General features: G+C 44.2%; 2 protein-coding genes across 6 annotated transcripts in view; both read right to left on the bottom strand.

Annotated features, from left to right (window-relative positions):
• The window catches only part of top2b (DNA topoisomerase II beta), a 28408-nt gene extending 18409 nt beyond the window's left edge, over positions 1-9999 (bottom strand). For all 4 annotated transcript variants that reach the window (XM_086177884.1, XM_086177882.1, XM_086177883.1 and 1 more), the window contains exons 1-7: positions 9465-9999; positions 6760-6924; positions 4367-4457; positions 3943-4006; positions 2343-2488; positions 2171-2268; positions 172-384 (exon numbers count right to left, since the gene is read on the bottom strand). In XM_086177884.1, the coding sequence (XP_086034010.1) occupies positions 172-384; positions 2171-2268; positions 2343-2488; positions 3943-4006; positions 4367-4457; positions 6760-6924; positions 9465-9509 (822 nt within the window). In that variant the 5' untranslated portion in view covers positions 9510-9999. The remainder of the gene's footprint in view (positions 1-171; positions 385-2170; positions 2269-2342; positions 2489-3942; positions 4007-4366; positions 4458-6759; positions 6925-9464) is intronic.
• Positions 10000-10491: 492 nt separating this feature from the next.
• Positions 10492-23276, bottom strand: ngly1 (N-glycanase 1). Of its 2 annotated transcripts, none has more exons than XM_086177885.1 (12): positions 23130-23276; positions 21290-21404; positions 18490-18690; positions 17755-17917; positions 16800-17019; positions 16408-16529; positions 15944-16089; positions 14627-14737; positions 14365-14550; positions 13273-13458; positions 12231-12408; positions 10492-12151 (listed from the first exon to the last, which is right to left on the bottom strand). In XM_086177885.1, exons 1-12 carry the CDS (start codon positions 23228-23230, stop codon positions 11976-11978), a joined length of 1905 nt encoding a protein of 634 aa, XP_086034011.1. In that variant the 5' UTR covers positions 23231-23276; the 3' UTR covers positions 10492-11975. The 2 variants fall into 2 exon arrangements, with proteins under 2 accessions (XP_086034011.1, XP_086034012.1); XM_086177886.1 differs by having other exon boundaries at positions 14365-14544; positions 23130-23268.
• Between the last annotated feature and the right edge of the window lie 5 nt (positions 23277-23281).

Raw genomic sequence — 23281 nt, forward strand, 5'->3', positions numbered from 1 at the left:
ACGCAGATGGCCGTCCACATTGCGGTGGGATCTGTCCCAGGTGCTGTTTCCTCACAGCTCACTGGGGAAATGTTGGGTTTATGTTAAAAGTGTGCGGTCCAGATCTGCTCCACATGACAAGTACATTTTATCAATGTCACTCCACATATGGTCTGAAAGAGCGAGACTTACAGGTAGTTTTTTGCCGTTGAGAGTAACTTTGACCCCCTTGCAGGAGCCGGCGACATCGTATGCTCTGCGGGTCAGGAGTGCCACGATGTCTTTGTCCAGTTTCTCCATCTTGAATTTGGACAGGTCAGGCTGGAATGTCACACAGGTGAAATCCTCCCCGTCGAAAAACTTGACCTTGGGATCTGCAGTCTTTGTCATGTTGTTCTGCCATGTCTGAATGCAGTAATCATAATAATGATAAAACAAAATAAAACATGATGACAGGGCCAGGTAGAAAACATCGTACAATTAATTACTATAGAATTCTGAAAATAGTTTCAATAATACTTCATAATTGTGATACTTATTCATTATTGTTTATTGTTAATGTACCTTTCAGTTGGAACATAGTTCATGAATAAATAACCCACTGGTTCAGTAGTTTAAAAAAATGTGCAAAAAAGGAAGAGAAAATAGAATCAGCATGATATAGTCTAAAAATAAAGCCAGAATTCCCCATGCCATGAATTTGAGTGAAAATCATCAGAACCTGTCTAAAAATTAGCTGCAAATTTGCAGGTGTCCAGAAAATGTCCTTAGGACCAGGTCCCTGCTTTTTGCAGATGTGGTTCTGTTAGCTTCATCACACCATGATCTCCATGAATCTCTTCCACTCTTAACACCCGCTCAATGAAGTGAAGTGCATTTAGTGCTGAAGCGCTTTAAAGACCACCCGGCGGCTTCACAGTTGTGCTTAGTAAAACCCACAAACGGCAATAAAACACCAACTCTTACCTCGGACACAACCGCACATCAAACTCCCTGTCAATACAGGGAATAATTCACTCAACACTTTCATCTGCCAGCTGCAATCTAACAGTCACACTTAAACTTGTTCAATGTACATTCAAAGGGGGAGAACTGGAAAAAAATGATTCAAAATGGTAAAGCAGCTGCGCATCGGGTTGACATTTACATGTGACACAAGTACATTGAAATGTGCAGTTAATTGTATCAGAGGCCATGTGAGGTAATAAAACCAAGTCCTGATGGATCATTTGACCCAATACTACTTCCCTAGTCGGGACGCTGAAGTGAAAAACCTAGCTGATGATGGTATTGTTAGAAATTTGTAAGAATGCAAAGTTTGATGCAGAGCATCTGTGGTATTAAACCCTTCCACACGTCCGTTATCTTGCAGCTACACGCAAGGTGAACTGGTAGGATACCAACACTGGAGTGTTTAAAGGCTGTGTCCCCAAAATTAATAATCAATATTAATATCACGGTGGGGCACACGCCATCATTCTGTCGCTCCCCCCTATACCAGGTCAATTTCACATGTGACGGACGGGAGAGGCTCTGACAAAATGCTTGAACGCTGTAGCAGTTTGTCCCCTGCAGCTCGCAGTGAGCCTTGACTTAGGTTCTAATGCTTTACCAAATGCTCTTGGACAATATTGTAAGTGGGAACACCTCCAAAAGCCAGAGTGACTGTTGTAATACGCATCCTACACAGGAGACCATTAGGAATCGTCTAAATCATTGAAACTCATGCCTCTTCTCACAGATATCCAGACACCTTTTTACCCCGCCGCCTTTTGAAATACGTTTAAAACTTCAGCCTTAATTCTTTGCTTGGCAGGAAAATTGCGGAGCGTTGTGCCTGGGTTTGATCTATTTTCAACCTTTTGTGGTCTGCTATTTGCTCTCTGCCTTTTCATGAATGGGACAGGAAGTTCTTCTATTGCACGAAAACATGAAAATAATGAGTATTTCCTCTGGTTTCAAAGGACCAGGACACTTGAGTGAACAACGTCTATCTGAGGGCTTAGTTAAAAACATAACATTTGATCTCAAACATTCTTGTCATATTTGAAATGTCTACTCTATTACTACAGAACATCTGCAAGACACCACCTGATCCTGCATGGTGGTCCTTTGAAGCAACAGTGTAATGCCGGGCCTCGTCTGTGCCGAAGAAGCTGAAGGACTGGCTGAGTGACTGCAGCAAGCCCACCTGTTTGAAGCTGTGTCTGTACTCCTTGCAGGCAGTTTCCACTGTGAACTTGGTGCTGAAGATGTTGCAGAGTTTGGCTCCGTAGCCGTTCCTTCCACCTGCAAACAAAAACTGACTTAGCAGTGAACCGAAGACCTTTGAGGGCACCGACAGAAGGGGTTAGGTCTCTTACCCGTGACCTTCTTCTCGTCATCGTCATAGTTACTAGAGGTGAGCAAGTGGCCGAAAATGAGTGCGGGGACATACATTTTCTCGTCCTTGTGTTCCACCACCGGGATTCCTTTACCATTGTTCCAGATGGAGATGGTGGTGGACTCACTGGGAGAAGCAGAGCGGAGGAAATCACGGTGTTAATGCACAAGCTTTCCAACTTTCACAATGCAAGTCAAGGCCTCAAAGGCGTAATGTTTGGTTTTACATCATTTGATTTTTGACAACTTCTTATGCAGGAACTTCTGGTTCAAAATCACCATGCTGCAATCATTTGGACAGATATAGATTTATAAATTTCAAGACAGAGTGGCTGTTATTATGGCACAATTCTCACTTTCACTGTAATGCATTAAATCAGCGAAGATGGCAAGATTCTAATTAAACTGTTATCATAAGACACACTGCAACCACCGTGACTTTTTTTTTCCAAAACAGCTATTCAGTCCATATCTACATTTACCACGGGGCATTTGAAAGACACAAACGACTTCAAACTGTGCTTCGAAGACAACCAAACAATAATGCTGCATCATAAAGCAGAAAATCTGTACATTTGAATTTATGTTTTAAGAAATGTCTTCAGTGTTTGCAAAGCTGGTCTACATTACTCTACAGGTTTTGCATTCACCACAGGATAAATGTGGACTTGGAGCAGAAGAAGGATCCTCGCCTCGACTAACTGGGAAAATGGACAGATTAGGAATTGGAAAAAAAGAAGATCTCAGTTTTATTTGGGACTACTGTGAGTTTTATGGCCTAATGTTTATAAAAACAAATTCAACCTTGAATTGCCAAGGGAGGCAGGGACGCTGACTGGTGGGCAGATGTCATAACTGATTGGCTCACATGGTTGTTGCCACATCCTTCCTTTAAAGCAACTATTCAGACATTTGCAAAGGAACAAAATTCACTTCTTCATATGTTGATTTGGTGCCTATTGTTAAACAGTTGTACGCTCCACCTGTCTGTCGAGTGCAACAGTTATATGCTGCACCCATAGAAAGAATGTTAATAGATTTTGGGGGAAAATATTGCTGCTTGGTTTGTGTGTGAGAGAGAGAAAGTGCCGCTGATGTTCTCCTAAGAGGAGCATCAAGCTGTCTATAAAGCCTGGAGGCTGATGAGATCATTTATACATCAGGGACACTACAGAGGAGCAGCTCAGTTGAAGGACGCACTGCTGCTTAAGCAGTCAGGTGTGGTCGACAGTCTGGAGGTGAACGGCATATTAAAAGTAGAGCTCAGCGCATTTCAGCGCAGACTTATACTCTAGTGTCAAACAGATCCATGGCTTTAACCGGCATCACCTGCTACACATTTATTATTCACAGGACTCTGGATCCATCCGCTGCATGAAGAACACTAGCAGGTTCATGTCCAACACAGACCACATATATTTCTCAGACATTTAAAACAATGCAGCGGCTGGGAGGAGTGCCACAACCCCCATACAATAATGAGCTGGATGGAAGGAGGCTGCTGGTTTAGCACAATGGTCTGGGCTAAAATCCAGCAAGCACAGACAACCTAAACTCATGCTTTTATACTTCGATACTCACGGGTCAATAGTGATCTTAATGGCCGTCATGTTCTTGTCCCTCTGTTTGTTATCAGCTGCATTGACTGCGAGGAGACACAGTGCAAATGTGTAAACATGATATCCCTCCAGCTGAGAAAACAACTCTTGATACGAGATGCCGCGGCAGTCAATAAGAACACAGAGCCCAGCTCAGGATGAAGAGGAGGGCGCTGGGAACCTTCCAGGAGCTCTGCTCAGAAATACAGCACTTTGGAAATCAACGTGTGATATAAAAACCCTGCAACTCCATTCAGTTTGAGCAGAGGGACTCAGACTGACAGGGAACGGCAGCTCCTGCTGGAACCCTTTCTCTGTACATATTTTATCATTCTAACACATGGCATACAAACAATGACATGGACAAGGGAAAGTATTCCTGCCTTTCATTAAGTGGGTTCACTCACCAAGAATTTCATCGAAAATTTTGTAAAGTCCCGGGACGTAGGTAATTTCCCTTTGGTTCATTCCCACGTCCTCATCGAAAACCCACATTTGCTGAGAAAAACAGAAGCGAACCATGATCAGAAACATAGCAAGCAAAATAAAACAAATGAATGAGCGCAAAAAAGGAAACAGTTTAACATATTCAGGAATCAGCAAATAAGCACTGCTGCTTCATTTAAATAAGATGCCATAATGGGATACAAAAACATAAACATAACCAAAGCTGAGTTTTTAAGCATTTCAAGCCAGGCCCAGTAGGAAGATGTGATCTTATTCTACAATACTTATTCTACTTATTCAATACTTATTCTACAGAGCTGGCACAGTGTGCAAATGTCACACACATACTCTTTTTACAAAAGCATTACCATTTACCTGGAAATTAAAAAAGAAATGGCCTGAACTACAGGAGAATTTGCCACAACAGATGGTATTGTGAATTCAGTTCAGCCACACTGGTGGCAGTGTCACTCACACACCCACGAGTAGACTATAGACATATACAATCGAGAACTGCAAAAATAGAGGAAATAAAACTGTGGCCACGTCATAGATCAAGGTGGGTAGCATAGTAAGATGCGATCAAGTGTCTATTCTCCGCCTGAGACATTCTGTAACTCCAGCCCAAAGATGATAAAAAAAAATACAGGGCTTCGGGTCAGAGATGTACTTGTGTAATCACACCCCTGCAGTCCTATTTACTCCAGGCAATAAGGAGAACATCTGGCACAGCACACCTGAACCCACAGTCAGGAGTGGAGAGAGCCAAGCAGTGCTGTCCCAATTAATGTAGCTATAAGACTTGGACAGGATGGAGGAATGTACGACAACCCTGCTGCCCGTAGCTGAGGTGCCTCTGAAGAATGTGTTTGTCTTTTTATTTGTTTTTGACAAATGAGATTTGGTTTGCTGATAATAGCAAGTTGGTTTTTTAAATCCATTATTCTAGGTTGCGAGTGGGTTCTAATTAGTTTCTGTCACAGAATACTATGACCCGATTCGAGTGAGGATGGTGATTTTCTCCGCCGAGACAACTGCAAGTCTCCAGCGCTACGCCACTTCATTAATAGCAGATCGCCTTTCATTAATCGCCTATTTAGTAAAGTGATTATCAGGGTCATTCATCCATCTGCCTCAGGAGAGACAGACATCCTGTAGATGTCTGTGGGCACAGAGAGGCGGTGTGGGATTTCAGCTAGAAGATTGATAGTTCTGGGGGCGGCGCAGTGGTTTGCGCTTCCACGTCACAACAAGAAGTTCCCTGGTTGGATTCCCACATGTGGGAATCGCCATGATTTCCCCTGTGTCTGCGTGGGGTTCCTCAGTGTTCTCCAGGTTCCCCCCACAGTCCAAAAACATTCAGGAGGTTCATTGGAAACACCACATTGTCCAGACATGTGAATGACAGGGTGTCTCTATATGACATGTGAATGAGATTGAATAGTTGCTTGTCTACATGACGACATGTGAATGAGAGAGTGAGTGGTTACATGTCTCCATTCCAAGTGAAATTCAGCTTTATTGTAAATTTATCCACATGGACTAGACATACAGAGGAATCGAGAAGACATTTCTCACTGTCCCACAGTGACAGTGACATTAACAAGATAATAATAGAGTGCACACTAGGAGTAAAGTGCACAATAAACAAACAAGCTGAATAGTGAATGGTGTGTCTCAATGTGATGTGAATGAGAGGGTGAATGGTTGTATGTCTGTGTGTATGTGTGTGTGTCTGTGTCAGGGTGAACTCCACCTCATGTCCAATGACAGCTGGAATACACTACAGCCCCCCCCCCCCCCCCCGAGTGCAGGATTAGCGGAATAGATGATTGAATGAGTGAAAAGATTGGTAGTGATGAGGCCTTAAATGACTGAATACACAAACTCTTCTGTGCACTCATCACCTTCTTTCAAGTACAATTGGTCCACTTAATGCGTGCGTTATATTTTTTAAATCAATTTCATATATAGAAAGGTGTTGCTGTACAATATACAGCAGATGTGCTTATCACAGTAGAATCAGGATAAAATATTAACATTATAAGAACCACAGTACCGATATGACATATATACTGATATGACATTAAGACCTCTGCAATTCAGGGCTTTCAACTGACAACCAGCTGCATTTCTACACTCAGTACCATGCTGAGAATATAAATTGAACCCAATTCAAATAATGACCTGAGGGTGAGACAGGAACTTGAAAATTAAGAGAAGCCATACAGTGATTTCCCGTTTACAACAAACTTTTCAGTATCAGTGTTACCACAGTCCGGCATACATTGCCCACCGGGTAATTGTTACTGAGAAAAAATTTTAGTAATGGCTATTGGAAAAAAAAAAACACCTGGGTGATGGGCTCCACCGTGCCAATATATGTGTCCGGGCGGAGGAGGATGTGCTCCAGCTGTGTCTTTTTCTGGTAAACTCTCTCCACAGACAGCTTGGATGCTGCCTTGTCCTTCTTGGCCCCTTCCATCTTGCCGGGGTCGCTCCGACCATTGGCTGCTTCCTGTTTGACGGGAGAGTCGGAGTGTTATTGACAGGCTCGACCCCCAAGCTCTCTCCACCATATAATCACAAAGGACGGGGTAGAAGTGGGTCACTTCAAATCGAGATCCATCTCAAACGATAACTCCTGATAAGATAAATGTCTGCCACTCTTTATGCACAAAAAAAAAAAAATGAACATTATTCTTCCATGCAAATGGAATTGTGTTATTTTGGGCAATAAGAAGCAAAATAATCCAGGTTGGGTCAATTTCTCTCAGGTGAACTGCACAAACCAAATTATCCGATACGCAAGAGCAATATCTCCTTTTCCCTTTTCCACAATTCTAATATTTCCATTCCTGGCATAGACAGCAATCGAACGTACGTGACGTTTCGTTTTGAATTGTGCTTCCTGCCACTTTCCATCAGTTCGTGAAACAGGTATGGGTTACCTTTGAACAGGCAATTGTGCGGGACCGGATCTGTCGCAGCACTGTGCTGGCAGGGATACAGGGTTTGAAGCAGAGGATCCCTGTGATCTGTTTGAAAGCTAAACCCACAAAGAATCAAGAGGCAGCTCTTGTTTAGAGTAAAGTAAAGAGGGATTGGAGTACACGGCCTCTTTTCTCAAAAACAAAACTTACACATCCAGAAAATGTGCTGGGAGGGGGGTCCCTTCTGGTGATATCAAGTTTGCTGGGTGTTTTGGGGGTTCTTGATGTAGATACATTTGGGGACTTCTGGGGTTTGGCCACTGGTCAGAGTGGCTGCGGCTTCCCTCCCCTCGGAAGGCCGGCAATTCGATTCCCCGGCTCCTCCTCTCTGCATGCCGAGGCATCCTTGAGCAACACACTGAACCCCTGGCTGCTCCTGATGGGCCGGATAGTGCCTCTCATGGCTGCACTGCCGCCATCTATGTGAGTGTAATGCAGTGTCAAACACTGAACAGCCATGTGTTGAAAGCGCTCTGAGTGGAAACCATTGACTAGTTGGCCGAGACATAAAACGACATCTATTGAGAGTTTGGGCGATGAACAATTAATGTCCTTGACATGAATCAGCTTTCATATTACTCTAACAGGGTGCTTTTAACAGCATTTTTGGTCAAAGGAGTAAAACCTGGAACAAAACAAGCTTTATAAAAGAGAAGAAGAATGCCACAGTGGTTACTGGTCTCCGATTATACAACGTGTTCTTCACGTTGAAGTTTCAAAGTGCTTTTCACAGGTTTACATTTACCCTTTCACGGGCCGTTCAAGGCGTCTTCAGAGTCCTTCCTGGACGGCATACAGACTGGAGGAGCCGAGAATCGAACCATCAACCCTTACCAACAGAGACGCAGCCACAAGTACGTTGCTGTGTGTTTCAGGTGTTTCGTTTCTTTTTCAGGGAAAGGGGGTTTGTCTACTTCGCACAGCTGCATGACAACTGTGTTCAGGTTGGAAATGAAACTTTTGAACTGCTAGTTTTTTTCATCTTCCACTCTTCCTTTGGGCTTTTCCCTTCAGGGGTCACCACAGCAAATCAACCTCTGCCATCTAACAGTAGTCTCTGTATATCTGAACAGGTTTTTTTCATTTGGGCGGAAACAGCCAAACTCTACTCATTGAAGAAGAAATTTGTAAGGGAAAAATCAGAAACTATCCAAAAACCAGAGATCTTGAAAGTTTAAATGTCACGTTTTAAAACTCATTTATTTTGCTGATGCCATTCAAATATTATTCTTCATGAGCACTAAGTTCCCAGTGGGACCGACTAAATCCATAACACCTCAGTCTTCAGATTCCACTCGTAAGTATTAAAACAACTGATCATTTGAATCAAATCCCTCTTTTTGTACAGACACTGCAGATTCGATAACAGGAAGGCTTTCTGCCGCTCACGGCTCCCTCACAGAGGTAAACATAGACATGCCCAAATATCATCTACGGTACTTAATGTGCAATCGTCACCAAATGAGGAAGCTGCAGGGGTACAAGGAAAACGAGCAGCGTCATTTATTTGAATAACGTTTATGTTAAAATTAGTGTCTCATTAGCTAAAACGTAGAGGTGATTACTGGGCATTCATGACGTGTTTCCAAAAATCTTCACCCGTTTGGGACACATTTGAATGATTGGTTCAGTGCCACAGAAGGAGACTTGGGGCTGTGGTGCAGGCAGTAACTTCTCTAAAGTTCTCCCAGGAGGCGTCAGTTAGGGGGGTTCGCAGACGCCCTGCAACGGTTAGTCATTCAAAACAACCGACTCGCCATTCAAATTAGGTTCACGCTGCATTAAAATGCAGACACTTGACAAATAATAATAAAGGGGATTAATTCAGTAATTAACTTTAAGAATAAGTGAACACTCCTCGGTTGTCCTTGAGCGTGCAGCGGGACGGAGGCGGCCTGAGCAGCCCGGCCGGCGCAGGGGGGATGGAGACCCGGCTGCACGGAGTTTAACGGACAAGTCCGACTAGGTTGAGCTGCGATAGGATCACGGTTTGCGGGGAACTTCGCGTTGTCCTACAGCAACACAGCACTTGTTTGGAAGTTGCCCGGAGCGGAAAGTAACTCACCATCCAGGCGGCCAGACCCCCGCTCCCCGCCGCGCCGTTGGACATATTCCTTTGTGATCCTAGGATATGAGTTGCTGCTTGCCGGGCGTCTTCGAATTCTGCCGTGTTATCAAGCCCCGCCGCATTAAAATCCGTCCCAGTCGTTAGGCCGCCACGGCTCGTCTCTGTCCCATGTTCGTCTCTCCTCCTCCCCCCGCGCCGGCTGCCGTGAAGGGGGAAAAAGCCCCGGAGACGGTGTCAAAACAAGCGGAGCGACGGGCACCGGATCGCGGCTTTGTTAAAATCGACCGGAGGAACAGTGACGCTGGGCCTAAACTTCCAACAAAGATGCTAACCGGGCGGCTCGCCTCGCAATAAATACTGTACAAAAAAGCCGCGCGTTCAACGGCCGCGATTCTCCGTGTATCGGCGGGACGGCGGGCTGGAGCAGTCTTGCCGCTCGGTTCTCAAAATAAAATCCTTAAAATCCCATTCCGAGGTAAAAACGATATGTTAGCTAGCTGCTGCCGCCGCCGTCCGGCTCCGCCATCTGCAAGGTAGACGGCGAATCGTCTTGCAGGCAAGGCAACCAATCGGATGGCCGCTTTCCCAGAGGAACCGGACTCTCGTCCAATCGGAGGCATCAACACTTAAATGCCGTGCTTTAGTTTCGACGCAAGATGGCGGCAAACATTCTGTCACAATTAAAGGGTCAGACAGTGTGTAACGTAATGCGAACTCTGGCAAAGGGGTGGCGGGTTACAGACACTGTGCCTAATAAAAATATCTTTATTACACGCACATTCACGCACAATCCATCCTCGGCGCACAAACACAAAGTGGGTCCATTGCAATAACACGCTAAACCGTGGCAAGATGACAATGCAGAGACTCAACCGGCAGGAAGTGGGATGCAGGACAGCGAGGAATCCAGTCTACATCACTGATTTCATCATCTTACACCAATTGAATTTAGAAGCTTTTGGTTGTTTGCAAGCTGTCTGGAGGATGCCTTGTCGAAAAAAAATCAAATACAATAAACAAGGTGAAAATTATAAAAGTCTTTACAGAAAGGTTGGATTCAAGGAACAAGGAATCTGAGCATTTACAAGCATTCACATACAACTATTCCAGGTTTTTGGTTTAAGCAGATACCTTTATATAAATATAGATGTGGGGAAAAACACTTGAAATAAAGGACAATCAGAAGACATTAGAAAATGACTCAGTATTATTAAAATTCTTATTATTCTTCTCGTGTATTTTTGTTTCTTTAAGTCCCTGTTGGGGTAACAGACATTTAAAAAAGCAAATTGACGAAAAATTGATCTACTGTTGTCAGGTGTTTGTTAATCCAAAGCATACAGTATGGGGCCACATATGTGGGTTTGAGGTGGGAGACTGGCTGGCTAATGGTCTGGTTGCAATGTTAAACCAGCCAAATACAGACATCATGGTTTGCTGTCTCCAATATATCCACAGTTAAAATGACGGACATTGGTTAAGTTGATTTCACTTTTTAAAGAACCGCATGACTTTTGATTAAATTGAATGCAAGACGATCAAGTCTACACAGATCTGTCATTTTACCCTTTAACCACAGCAGAAAACCCACAAATATTGCAGATTCTTTTTTTTTTTAATTCTTTTTAATTTAAATCACATCAGTGGATGTGATCCCACGGTGCAAAGGTAATGTTTCATGTAGGCCCATGCTATGTGTACTGCTCAGGAGTCTTAAATTTTGGGGATCTTCCAGGATTGATAATGTTATCCAACATTTGCCTGAGAACGACCACCAACTTCTAATGTCTGTCATCATTTGGCATGAATAACAAGAAGGAAAGTGCATGAATGTCTTTCAAGGTAGTGTCTAAAAACAATGTGTTGCTTCACAGGTGTGAAAAAGACAGTCTTCCAAGAGGAAGCCATCAGCGGACTAAGAAGACCAGTTGTTGACCAGACTTGGACAAGATGCAGGCCCATTTGTTTTGGTGACAGCCTTAGTCGCGTCTTCACAGCTGCTCAAATGAGGAGAACAACTGGCGTTTGATCAGGAGTGGAAATGCCCCGGATCTCTTTCCAATGCGCTGCACTGTGGAGCAGAGCTGGAGGCCAGACATGTCAACAGTATGGTACTCAAGCTAACGGCAGACAACAGAGATCAGTGATTAGCATTGGCATGAGTGTGATAAAGACTCAGTATCAGTTTCACTCAGGATGAACAAATGTTCACTTTAAAAACACAAAGTAACTGAGCTGTATGAATGTCTTCAGCTTGAAGCAGGAAGAGGCCAAGAATATTCCAATTTTAAATGGATGTAACGTCGCAGTGATTCTTATTGGTTCAATTGTGAGATTTAAGGGTAAATTATCGCACCGGAAAAGAATGCAGCCAAAACACCTTCCAAAAATCTGGTATAATTGGACGCTGCATTGGAGACGAGAGAAAAGCACAGCACAGTGGGACGGATCTTCAGCACTCAATCCAATCTCAACTCTCACACACAGGTCCTGTCTCGAAGCTGAAGGTTAAGCATCCTGTAGGTGGACGACAACCTCAAACGAGGTCTCCTCCGTGTCCTTCAAACTCTGTCTGAAGAGCTGAGAGTGCTGCCACGATGTCTCCTCCTCCCCCCCGCTGAGCTCGGCCGTGACGCTGAACTCCATGGAACCGCTCAGAGCCTGGAATGACCGCACTGTCCCGTCTGGAGGGTGACACAATTAAAGAAGTCACCAGTGGGATCAGTCACGTGGGTAGAGATATACCAGATATCTATGACACACCTCCAGGGAAGGCAGTTGTGACCGGGCCAGCTTTGAGGACCCAGGAGACTCTCCCGGAGTGAAAGGTCTGGCTCCGGGCCATGATGGAGACAGACTTCACGGCCATCCCGACAGGAGAGAAGTCAAACTTCCAGCTGACTGTGCCTAGGGACGAGCCTTCTGTCCGAGCTATGTACACCTGGAGGGAGAAAGAGACCCAAGGCAGCAGAGGAAAGGGGTTACTCTGGGAGTTTGAGGAGATGCTGACATCTTGGTGCTCAAGTCTTGAAGAGATCTCCTCCTTGGAACAAATGTGCTTCATTTCTCCTCGATACATGGAAAAGAATGTTGACTGGAGCAGTAAAATGTACATGTCCTGCACGAACAACACATGGCAGGAAGCCTATTGGATGGCATGTGCTGTATGTTTGCAGTCAGAAGAGCCAGAGACAAGTGTGGTCTTTGTCTAAATATCACTATTAACATACTTGTGAGATGTTTGTCTGAGAGACTTCCTGATTCAATCAGATAAGGTTTGATTTGAAACCACAAATAAATGACATATATCCAATGTGTGTGTGACTTAGTTTCCTCACAGACCATCCTCCATTCAAAAATAAATCAAATTCTTTACGTCATTTATTATTTGTGTAAACAATATATTAATAATACATTAATTTTGCTACATTGAGGTTATAAACAAAACCTCTTACTTTTCTTTCTGGCCTGGTAAAAATCCCCTGCCTTCTTTCCATTGCAGGCACTGTTTCTCTTATAAATAATGCACTCAGCATCTTGGTTTAAAGAACTGAAAACACAAAAATACTTTTATGATTAGCAACAAAATGCCTGGAAATTTGCAGGAAACTGGAGAAACAATTAAATGAAAGACAAAACAAAACTATTAAAAAAAACAAAACTGTAAACTGTTTTGGTGTTTTATGGTAAATTAAAAATCAGATACCTCACCCTTCTAGACACACTGTCTGCTATTCCTCCATAATGAGATGAAGGTATCATCTTTCATTGCATTAAGCTCATTTTCTGTGTGAGGGACACCTACCATTTGCCAGTCGGTCTCCACCTTCCTGAAGACGGACTCCTTGGTCCAGACGCAGCGGTCCCAGCCGCAGGTCACCTGGCCGTCGCTGGACACTCGACAGTACTGGTCTTTGGTGGCACTGTAGCGAACGTGCAGCAGCCTGTGACTCTTCTCTGTCGGAGTGGGTGTGAAGATATAACCAACAGCCTAGGAGCGCGGACACACTTCATTAGACGTTTGTAACACCCATGAATGACAAGCAGCTTCCCTTGTATTATTAGCTGTTTGACGGAAAAATGACAGAAGTGTCATGCAGGTACAAGCCATTTTCAGGACCTGAGTTAATAAAGTTCAAGACAAATCAATCCAGCTACTCTAAGCCAGTGCTCCTCAGCCCACCCCGCAAATCTACATCCAAGACTACCTAATCATGTTTCAAGCTATAAGTGAAAAGCAAATGTAGTTCTGCATGGTCCTTCTTGAGAGTTCAGTATAAAGCAGTATCCGGTAGTAATACCCTGGAGAACTACAAGCAACACTTACATCTACCTCAGTGCATGACCTCAGTAAAAGTACTTTTTCCGCCGATGTGCCTGACCACATGGAATCTCGTAAAGAAGACCGGTTGCCTTTCTGAGATGCAGCGCAGACCAGGGCTGAATACAAACGCAAAGATCTCCAAAGTGTTTCTCTCACTCGCTTTCAAGGACTTTTTTTCCCAAAGATGGACTCAGGCCTTGTAAAAAATAAATAAATAAATAAATAAAAGAAAAAAGAAAAAAAAAACGAACAAACATTGCCTTGAAATAGATTCCTCCTTGCCTTTCACGTGTTTTCCCAGCTGTTACAAAAAACAAACAGGGCGCGGGGAAAGCACATAAACAATCTTTCTGCCAGTAGAATCCTAACAATAAACAGCAAAGCAGCCTGGAACAACCCTCCCTCCCTTTTCCTCTGAATATTTTAACACTGTGCTTGAAGAATGACAGTTTACTTTGGCTCTAACATCATCAAAACAAATAGAAAATGTTGGTGAGCAGAAACGACTGTTAGCCTTCGTTTTCAGAGCGAGGATATCAGCAGGGAGAGGTCTGTGGAGGCCTGCTCCTCTACCTGCGAGGAGGTCCCTGAGTCGTCTGCCTTCGTCTCGCCTCTCGCGACCCTCCAGGCCAGGGAGCCCGAGCTGCGGCCACCGAGCTCCCCTGGCTTGGGCCGCTTTGGGGATATGAACTCCACCAGCTCCACCAGCAGCCGCTGTGTCAGCTCCTTCTTCCTCTCCGAGCTCAGAAATTCCTGTTTCTTGGAAGTGGATAGCCATGAGAAACAGCCCAGAGTTACGGGGGGGGGGGGGGGGAATGGACCGATGGACACCTACTGAGGCATTGAGCCCGTTGATGGTGTGCAACAGCCAGGCCTCCTGCACCCTGGTCCTCCTGGACAAAACCTCTGGGTGTTTGCAGGAATACCTCCAGGTCACATCCACCACCTGCACCCCATCACACACACAAAAGCAAACCTTTTCAGTAAACTCTGTAGCATTGATTGTGTGCCTTTTTCCATGTCTCCTCTCTAAATCCTGTGGACTGCAGCCCTTCTGGGGAGGATTTTAAGGCCATTCTTGCTTTGTATGAGGCCCTTTTCAAAATCCTAAGTCAATGTCTCCGCATGTCCTGGAGATACAGAGGAATGGAGAAGACTTTTCTCAATTTAACACGGGGACGTGAGATTAACAAAATAATAACAGAGTGCAATTTAGCCATAAAGCAGCAAAGAAAGCTGCCACAACTGCACGATGACCTGTGGTTGATGGGCATCTCATTCAGCCAACGGCTCATCCCACCTTGGTGGACTTTAAACGCTCCTTTGTGTCCTCGGCCATCAGACTGTAGAACAGCAGTCTGGACAGTACGCAAGTCTGACCGGCCAGAGGTCCATCTGTCCTGCCACAACCTCACTACTCCACTTATTCACATGAGTCATGCCCTAACTCTGTTGTATACTTTTATCCTGCTGGTCTCAGCCCATTTACATCCTGCTTATTATTGTTTATTTTTGTCATCGCTATTGTCACTCAAACTATGTTCCAATCCTTGTTGTCGTTTTGGTTGTCTAATTTTCCCTTGCTTTTTTATTTCGATTCTTTTGCCTATTCTTGATGATGTTCACTCTGCAGTCTATTCATTTGTAGATGTCTTTTGCTATCTTTTAATTGTCTTCTAATTAACTCTCCATTCATATTTAAATTCATTTTTATTGATACTATAACTGTAACGCTGCTGTGACAAAACAATGTCCCCTACAGGGATCAATCAAGTTTATCTTATTTTTATAAAGTACAGTTACATGAGACAGTAAACATTCAACTATGAGGTGTGAAGTATGAAGTGCACGCAAATACAAACTGCTGATTTCAGCAGATTTTCTGGTTTTAAATTGTTTTTAATCCTGCTCTTTTTGTTTCTAGCTGATTTTATAGTATTTTGATGAGACTGTTTCAGAGATTTCTTGTTCTACAAGGTCTACATAGCCCCGCTCTGATGGCAAACAGGAGTGCTGACTGACTTGCTGTGAGAATCCACATTCTGTTACGCAGGTATGATTCTTTTTGAAGGATATATTTATTGATAGTTTTGTCTTTTCACCAGAAAATCCCTGAAAACTACAGTGACAATTCAGACTTTTCTCTACTTACCTGGTCTTTGGAGAAAGCCAGGATGTAGGCCAGTTTCTTCCCCCAGCCCACCTCATAGAGCAGGGGTTTATCACACACATTCTCACACGAGTCACAGTGTAGCCAGCGGCGCTGAGATGGCGAGTAGACCTCCGTCCACACATGGTCTAGAACAAAAACAGCCCACTGTCACCCAACGCTGCCAGAACAAGCCGTAACTGGGAACAACGTTCAATCAATACTGAATCAATTCACGCTTAGCTACAGATTATCTGACAGAGGGTATGTGGAGACGCTCCTCACATCTTTCAAAAATACTCCCTGTTGTTGGAAAGTGACTGTTCTATTCAAAAGGTGAAGAGATGTCAGTGTTTGCTGGACTCTCAGCATCAGTTTCACCTGGGACGGTGAAACTGTCGGTGATCCCGTTTATCTCGGCATTAAAGCGAGTCTTGGGCTCCGGTGATGTGTGATGCTGTGCCTACCTGTGCTGTCCCAGATGTACCTGGCCTCCAGGCCCAGGGCTCTGCAGCACAGGGTGAAACAGTTGGCCCACTCTCCACAGCGCCCCCTCCTGGTTTCCAGCAGCTTCTCTGGGTTGTTGTATCTGGGTGGACAAACAGGAGCATAAAAAGGGGGGAAACAAATCTGAAACTTTATTACTTTAAGCCAGGAAGCCATTACAAACAGGGGTGCGTGCAGTAAATGCTCCGAATCCCAATTCAGAGCGGCTGCTCTGAATCCCAAAGATACTAAATGCCAGGATAATAATTCCTTCCCGTGCTGAGTAGCCCTGCAGTGTCCTCCTGACTGTGACGGTTCCTCAGTTACCTGATCTACCTGGACTATCAGGCCACTTACAAACACACAAACAGACCGTGGAAATCTGGTGGAGAGCTTGCAACGCTGACAGTGGTGGTTCTCCACGCGCTGGGCCCCCCAGCGTAGGTCGTCCGCACTGGCGCTGAGGGAGCCGGCGTTCTGGGTTGGGCCTCCACAGCTTGTGCAGGGCAGGCAGTCCACCCACGAGAAGAAGTCCTGCTTGAACCAACGCAGCAACTCCAGCACCAGGAAGTCCTCCTGGCCAAGTCTGCACTCTGGGGGGGAAGTAGATATATACATATATACGGGTAGGGACCCAAACACACACACACACACACACACACACACGCACACATACATACATACATGTACTGCTCAAAAAACAAAGGGAACACTTAAAAAACACAATGTAACTCTCGGTCAATCACACTTTATGAAATCAAACTGTCCACTTAGGAAGCAACAATGATTCATTTTGACTTGTTTTAAGGACATTACAAAGTTGGATTAGCCTGTGGTGTGTTTTTCCACTTCAATTTTGAGTTTGACTCAAAATCCAGACCTCCATGGTTGAATAAATTTGATTTCCATTTGTTTGTGATTTTGTCATCAGCCCATTCAACTATGTAAAGAACAAAATATTTAATAAGAACGTGTCATTCATTCAGATCTAGGATGTCTTATTTTAGCGATCCCTTTATTTTTATGAGCACTTTATAAACACACACTTATCTATTTTTATCATTGCTGTTGTTGTCACTTGTCTCTTCTATTTATATTTATATTCATATTTCTTGATATCGTTATTGTTGTGACCCTATGAATTTCCCCTAATGCAGATCAATCAAGTATTATCTTATCTTATCTAAGATACATGTATATTGGTTTATTTTCACTGATGAGGAATCTTGAGATATTGTCTTTTTCTCTAACTTTCCATGTGATGACTGCAAACAGAGAACAGCTGCGAAGCTTCCCGTTTTCCCCCAGAACCCGTTGGGTGGCCGTACCCGGATCAGTCTCCTTAGCTTGACGAAGCTTCTGCTGAGCGGAAGCGAGCAGCTGCTGCTGGGGCAGCGCGCTCCTGGCTGTCACCTGCAGCTTGGGGTTTTCGTACACAGCCATGTGTTGGAAGTTCGACTGCATGGTCACCAGGAAGCTTATGCTGCTCTCCTGACAAAACACAAAATAACACACACAGGGTGTAAATTACTCTGGATGTGTAGTTAATATGATCAACGTGGCACTTTGTAGTGATCATCCGTTTTAAAATACTAAACCTCAATCCTTATCTTAACAATAAAAAGCCCCATGGCTCTCTTGGTTGATTACTAATGTAATTAAAGGTCAAGGAAGTATCACTCCCATTTTTGTATTTTATTTGATAATTACCAGTAGCCACAGATAGTCAGGCCTCAGTTATTAGCCGGGGGGCAGCGAGGTGGCATTTCCTTCAATCAAAACCACATCCGTAGAATTAGAAAGTTAGGTACACAAGATATTTTTAGCTCAAGGACCCACATTTCCATTGCCATCTGTATTTGGTAATGTAACAACTATCATTTCTAACCTGAGTTTTCTGTCTAAATCCCCCTTCTTATTCTACAAACTTCATGCTTCATGTATCACACACTTCAACAGGGGAGTGTCAGGTCAGACATCCATCACAGACAACTGGACTGATAACTCCCCTGCGTGGATGAATGTCAGTAGTTTTCCAAGCATGGGGATGAGAACATCCGTACCACAGGTGGAGGTTGTGAGAGAGGCGTTGCAGCAGGAAGGCCCGGAGCAGCAACAGGGTGTCCGAGGCGTGGCGTGGCAGCAGCGGGGGAGACGGCCTGTCCTCCCCCTAGCCTCTGATTTCTTTCTGCTGCAATGGACTCTCTGATGAGTCTCAGCTGATCCATCGATGCAGACTGGGGGAAGACCAGGTGGGTCTCAGCCTGCAGAGAGAGGAACGGTAAACCTTCAAGAGCCAATCGTTGAAGTTCACCTGGGGCTGAGTTGTGTGAAGGTCTTTTGCTATTACTGTGCATTGATTGCTCGTTTAGATTTTTCCTAAAAAAAGCGATCTGAAAACAAGAAATGGAATAATAATCTGCTACAAGAAACTGATCATCTTCTCCTCCAGGTCATTCATATCAGCGGTCCCCAACCCCAAGGCCAGGGATCAGCACCAGTCTGTGGGTCTTTTGGTACAGACAGAATAAATAACTTACATTATTTCCATTTTTATTTATTATCTGAGTCTTCTTATTCTTCTTCTTCTCCTTTCGGCTTTTCCCTTCAGGGGTCGCCACAGCAAATCAACCCTCTCCATCTAAGCCAGTGGTTCTTAACCTTGTTGGAGGTACTGAGCCCTACCTGTTTTACATGCGCATTCACCGAACCCTTCTTTATTGGATCGAGGATCGTTTCGTTGATGGGTACAAAGAACGGGCAGAGTAGCCTTTTCATCGAATCTGGCTCCCTTCACCTTGAATTCAGCAAGCGCTATGTTCTTGTAGTTCCTATCTCCATGCAGCTGAAGGAACCCTTTCCTTAATTTTGCCGGTTCTGGACTAGAATTGCTCATCTTGTCATTCCAAATCATGCAGTTAGGACATCGAATCCAATCACGTTCCGTCATACATGTGAATCCGTATTGTACGTGTTCTTCCGACCGCTTTCTTTTTTTGCCCGACATAATTAGTATGAAGGGATTAAAATATTAAGTAAGAAATCACATGACGTACCATCACGACAGTCACAAGTAACTACAACTGAGCGCGCCAAAATCCCCGCAGCACGGATAGGCCAAGCTATGTAGCGTGATCACCTGCAGCCAGTGATGTCATCACCAATGTGTGTCTTGACCTCCACCGAACCCCTGAGACTGACCCACTGAACCCCTGGGGTTCGATCGAACCCAGGTTAAGAACCACTGATCTAAGCCTATTCTCTTTATCCTCCGCTTTCACACCATCTACCTTCATATCCTCTCTCACTACATCTCTTGACCTCCAACTCCAGCATCCGTCTACCAATAAAATATTCACTATCCCTCCACTGTATATGGCGGAACCATCTCAATCTGGCTTCTCTGACCTTCTCTCCAAAACATCTAATGTGCTGTTCCTCTAATACTAATTTCTGATCCTATCCATCCTGGTCACTCCCAAAGAGAACCTTAGCATCTTCATCTCTGCGACCTCCAGCTCTTTTCTTCATTGTTACTGTTTCTAGGCCATACTGCACCGCTGGTCTCACCACTGTCTTGTTCACCTTTCCTTTCATTCTGGCTCATCTCATCGTACCCCTGACACTTTTCTCCACCCATTCCATCTTGCTTGAACCGGTCTGTTCACCTCTTTTCCAGTTCACCTCTTTTCTTATTCTTAGTTGCTCTGGACTGTTGACCCTAAGTACTTGAAATCCTCCAGCTTCTTGATCTCCACTCCCTGTAGCCTCACCGTTCCACCTGGGTTCCTCTCATTCACACACATATACTCTCTATTGCTGCGACTAACTCTCATTCCTCTCCTTGCGGAGCATACTTCCACCTCTCTAGATTTTCCTCGACCTCTTCTCTGCTCTCATTACAGATCACAATGTCTACAAACATCATGGTCCATTGAGATTCCTGTCTAACCTCATGTGTCAGCCTGTCCATCACCATTGCAAACATGAAGGGGCTCAGAGCTGATCACTGATAGAGTCCCGCCTCCACCTTGATCTTCTCTGTTATCCCTACAACACACCTCACCACTGTCTTACAGCTAGCATACACGTCATGCACCAATCTAACATACTTCTCTGTCACTCCAGACTTCCTCATACAATATTATTATCCGAGTCTGAACAATGCTGTATTTTGAAAAATGACCGAATTCTCTTGCTTACATCTTTCTGTGACTCACTCTTGACACACATCAAGATGCTTGTCTCGGTCATTTGATTCACTAACGCTAATACTAAACTCACAACCCAGTAAAAAAATAGATGTCTTGGGAAAGTTTCTTTGCACAGAGGAAAAGGCCCAGTGAAGAGAGAAGACCACTAAGTAAAAGAAAGCTGCATTAAACAGACAACACCGGCAGACCGACTTAAAATATGGATTAATCGCGACAGGTGAATCCCACACACCAAGACCGCGCTGCATAATATGCCATAACCAGCTCTCCAATTTTTCATGTACTTTATATTTGTTTTGTGGTATCTTATTTTGAAGGCATGTTTAAGCATCACCATAGCGACCAGAGAGCGTTTGGGGGCAGAGAGAATGTTACTCTTTTTATGTTGGTGGCGCATGCAATTAAAGTTACATACAAGTACACAGTGGATTCACATTTATTATATTTACAAAAATAGCACAATTTTTGCTTTGGTCATATCATTTTATCTAGTTGTATTTATCCACCACACCTCAAAAGCCAGTCCGTGGAAATATGATCAGACATTAAACCAGTCTGTGGTGCAAAAAAGGTTGGGGACCACTGATTTATAGTATATTTGCATCAGTGACAATGTCCTTTATAAATGTTTTAAGAGTGGTTTGCTCACCTCCTGGAACCCCATCTCAAACAGACACTCCACCGCTCCTTTGACAGGCAGCAGCTTGGTGGAGAACGTGGGATTGCCGATCCGGATGGATCTGGACTTTTCCTCATTGGGATTCCTGCAAACAAGGAACAAGAACAAGAACAAGTTTGCTTATAGGCGTGCACTGATAGAACAGAGCCATCAGTGGAAAGTGGATTTCAATTACATCAATCATTCACAGATGGTAAAATACCAATACAGAAAATACAATGGCAAGGGAGGTGAGCTCGATGTCAACAAATCCCATATGAATGGTAAAGGCTTTAGATACCAGCTCATCTACCCTCCTGAACACATCCCTGTACCTTGAGCTTCTCTCCAGTGGAGGAGATATTATGTAACAAAAAAAAAACTAGCTACGCTTTCGTATTATGGACAATCATCCATCCATCTACCCTCTGCCACTTATCCTGAGTCGGGTGGCGAGGGCAGCAACCGGAGCAGGGAGGCCCAGACTTCCTTCTCCCCACCCACATGGTCCACCTCTTCTGGGGTGATCCCAAGGTGTTCCCAGGGCAGCCTGGAGACAAAGTCTCTGCATCATGTCCTGGGTCTTTCCTGCAGCCTCCCCCTAGATGGACAAGCCCTCCCATGGGAGGCGTCCAGGGAGCCGAGCCACCTCATCTGACTCCTCTCTATGCGGAGGAACTTCTCACACTATCTCTAAGGGAGAGTCCAGCCACCCTGCGGAGGAAACTCATTTCGGCCGGTTGTATCCACGAGCTTGTTTTTTTCAGTCACTACCCACAGCTTGTGACCATGGATGAGGGTAGGAATGTAGATCTAACAGGAAACTGAGAGCTTTGCCTTCTGGCTCAGCTTCTTTGCAACGACAGACTTGTACAGAGTCTGCATCACTGCAGACGCTGCACCGATCCGCCTGTCCATCTCCTGCTCCATCCTTCCCTCATCTGTTAGACGTCAAGAATATGATTTTATTACTCTGCTACTAAGAATTCAGACCTACTTATAACTTTGCACATGGGAGCAGTGTCTCTAAGTGTGTCCATTTGAGGTTCGAAAGCAAAACTTTTTTTCCTGTTCAATTTAATTGAATGGATCAAAATATTGCAAAAAAAATGTCTTAAAATCAGAAAGAAGGGTAAGTTGTTATTGGAATATTTTGGTTGTTTTTTTTTCCAATAATAAGAGATGTTGTCAGACTTGTTTCAATGGATATGTATGTATGTTCATTGTTGAGCTTGACTAACAAGGTTATTTGTTTGTTGTTTTCATTAAAATCCATAACATGGACACAATTTGTGAATGTTGAGAACATTTGAAGATGCAAATATGTCACAAGAGACAGGCTGGGACATAACTTCTCACAATTACCTATTAAAGTGCATTATTTCTGGGTTTCCCAACACACTTGTAGCGCTAAACACAAGATCGAGGCTGTTTTTTTAATATCTGAGAAAAGCCTGCTTGCAGACCTTCCTCTTAAAAAAGATTTTTGAGACAACCTTTGTTCTGTGATTGTGAAAATGTAATTTCCCTATCAATCAGTTTATCTGCAAGCTCATAGGTTTCACTGCAGCAGTCACAAAACACAACTAGATAACCCACAACTGCTTGGTTCAGTGCCAAGTGCTCCCTTATGAGCAAAGATATGACGAATCAGGGTACATACTTTGTAATGGAAAGCAGAATTTTATGCATTACCGAAGAAGTTTAAAATTTCACAAAGCCCATTAGACAGGACGCAGTTGTTTGCCGAGTTTAGGTTTAAAATCCAAACGTTACGGCAGCGAATCGGTGACATAGAAACTGCAAAACCCGCTCGTTTACACAACCTTACCGTAGAATATTGTCCGCGTACGTGAGTAACAACTTGGAGACGTCGAGGAACACTTCGTTTGGATTTTCACACAGTGTTGTGACAGCTGGGGACGCAGCCATTTTCGGTGATGCGTCTTCGATGGTAGGCAGTCAAGTGCGTCCTGCCGCGCT

Source organism: Fistularia commersonii, chromosome 30 (genome assembly GCF_037954325.1).
Source record: "Fistularia commersonii isolate RoL2024-O1a breed Wild chromosome 30, RoL_Fcom_v1.0, whole genome shotgun sequence".
Classification (NCBI taxonomy): domain Eukaryota; kingdom Metazoa; phylum Chordata; class Actinopteri; order Syngnathiformes; family Fistulariidae; genus Fistularia; species Fistularia commersonii.

What these genes read in the sequence shown, in the direction of transcription:
- ngly1 (XM_086177885.1), bottom strand. Translation starts at nt 23,230, where the DNA reads ATGGCTGCGTCCCCAGCTGTCACAACACTGTGTGAAAATCCAAACGAA. An exon ending in AGCTAAGGAGACTGATCCGG is followed by an intron (nt 17,020 to 17,754) that starts GTACGGCCACCC and finishes CTTCCCCCCCAG; the next exon opens with AGTGCAGACTTGGCCAGGAG. An exon ending in GTACATCTGGGACAGCACAG is followed by an intron (nt 16,090 to 16,407) that starts GTAGGCACAGCA and finishes TTTTTGTTCTAG; the next exon opens with ACCATGTGTGGACGGAGGTC.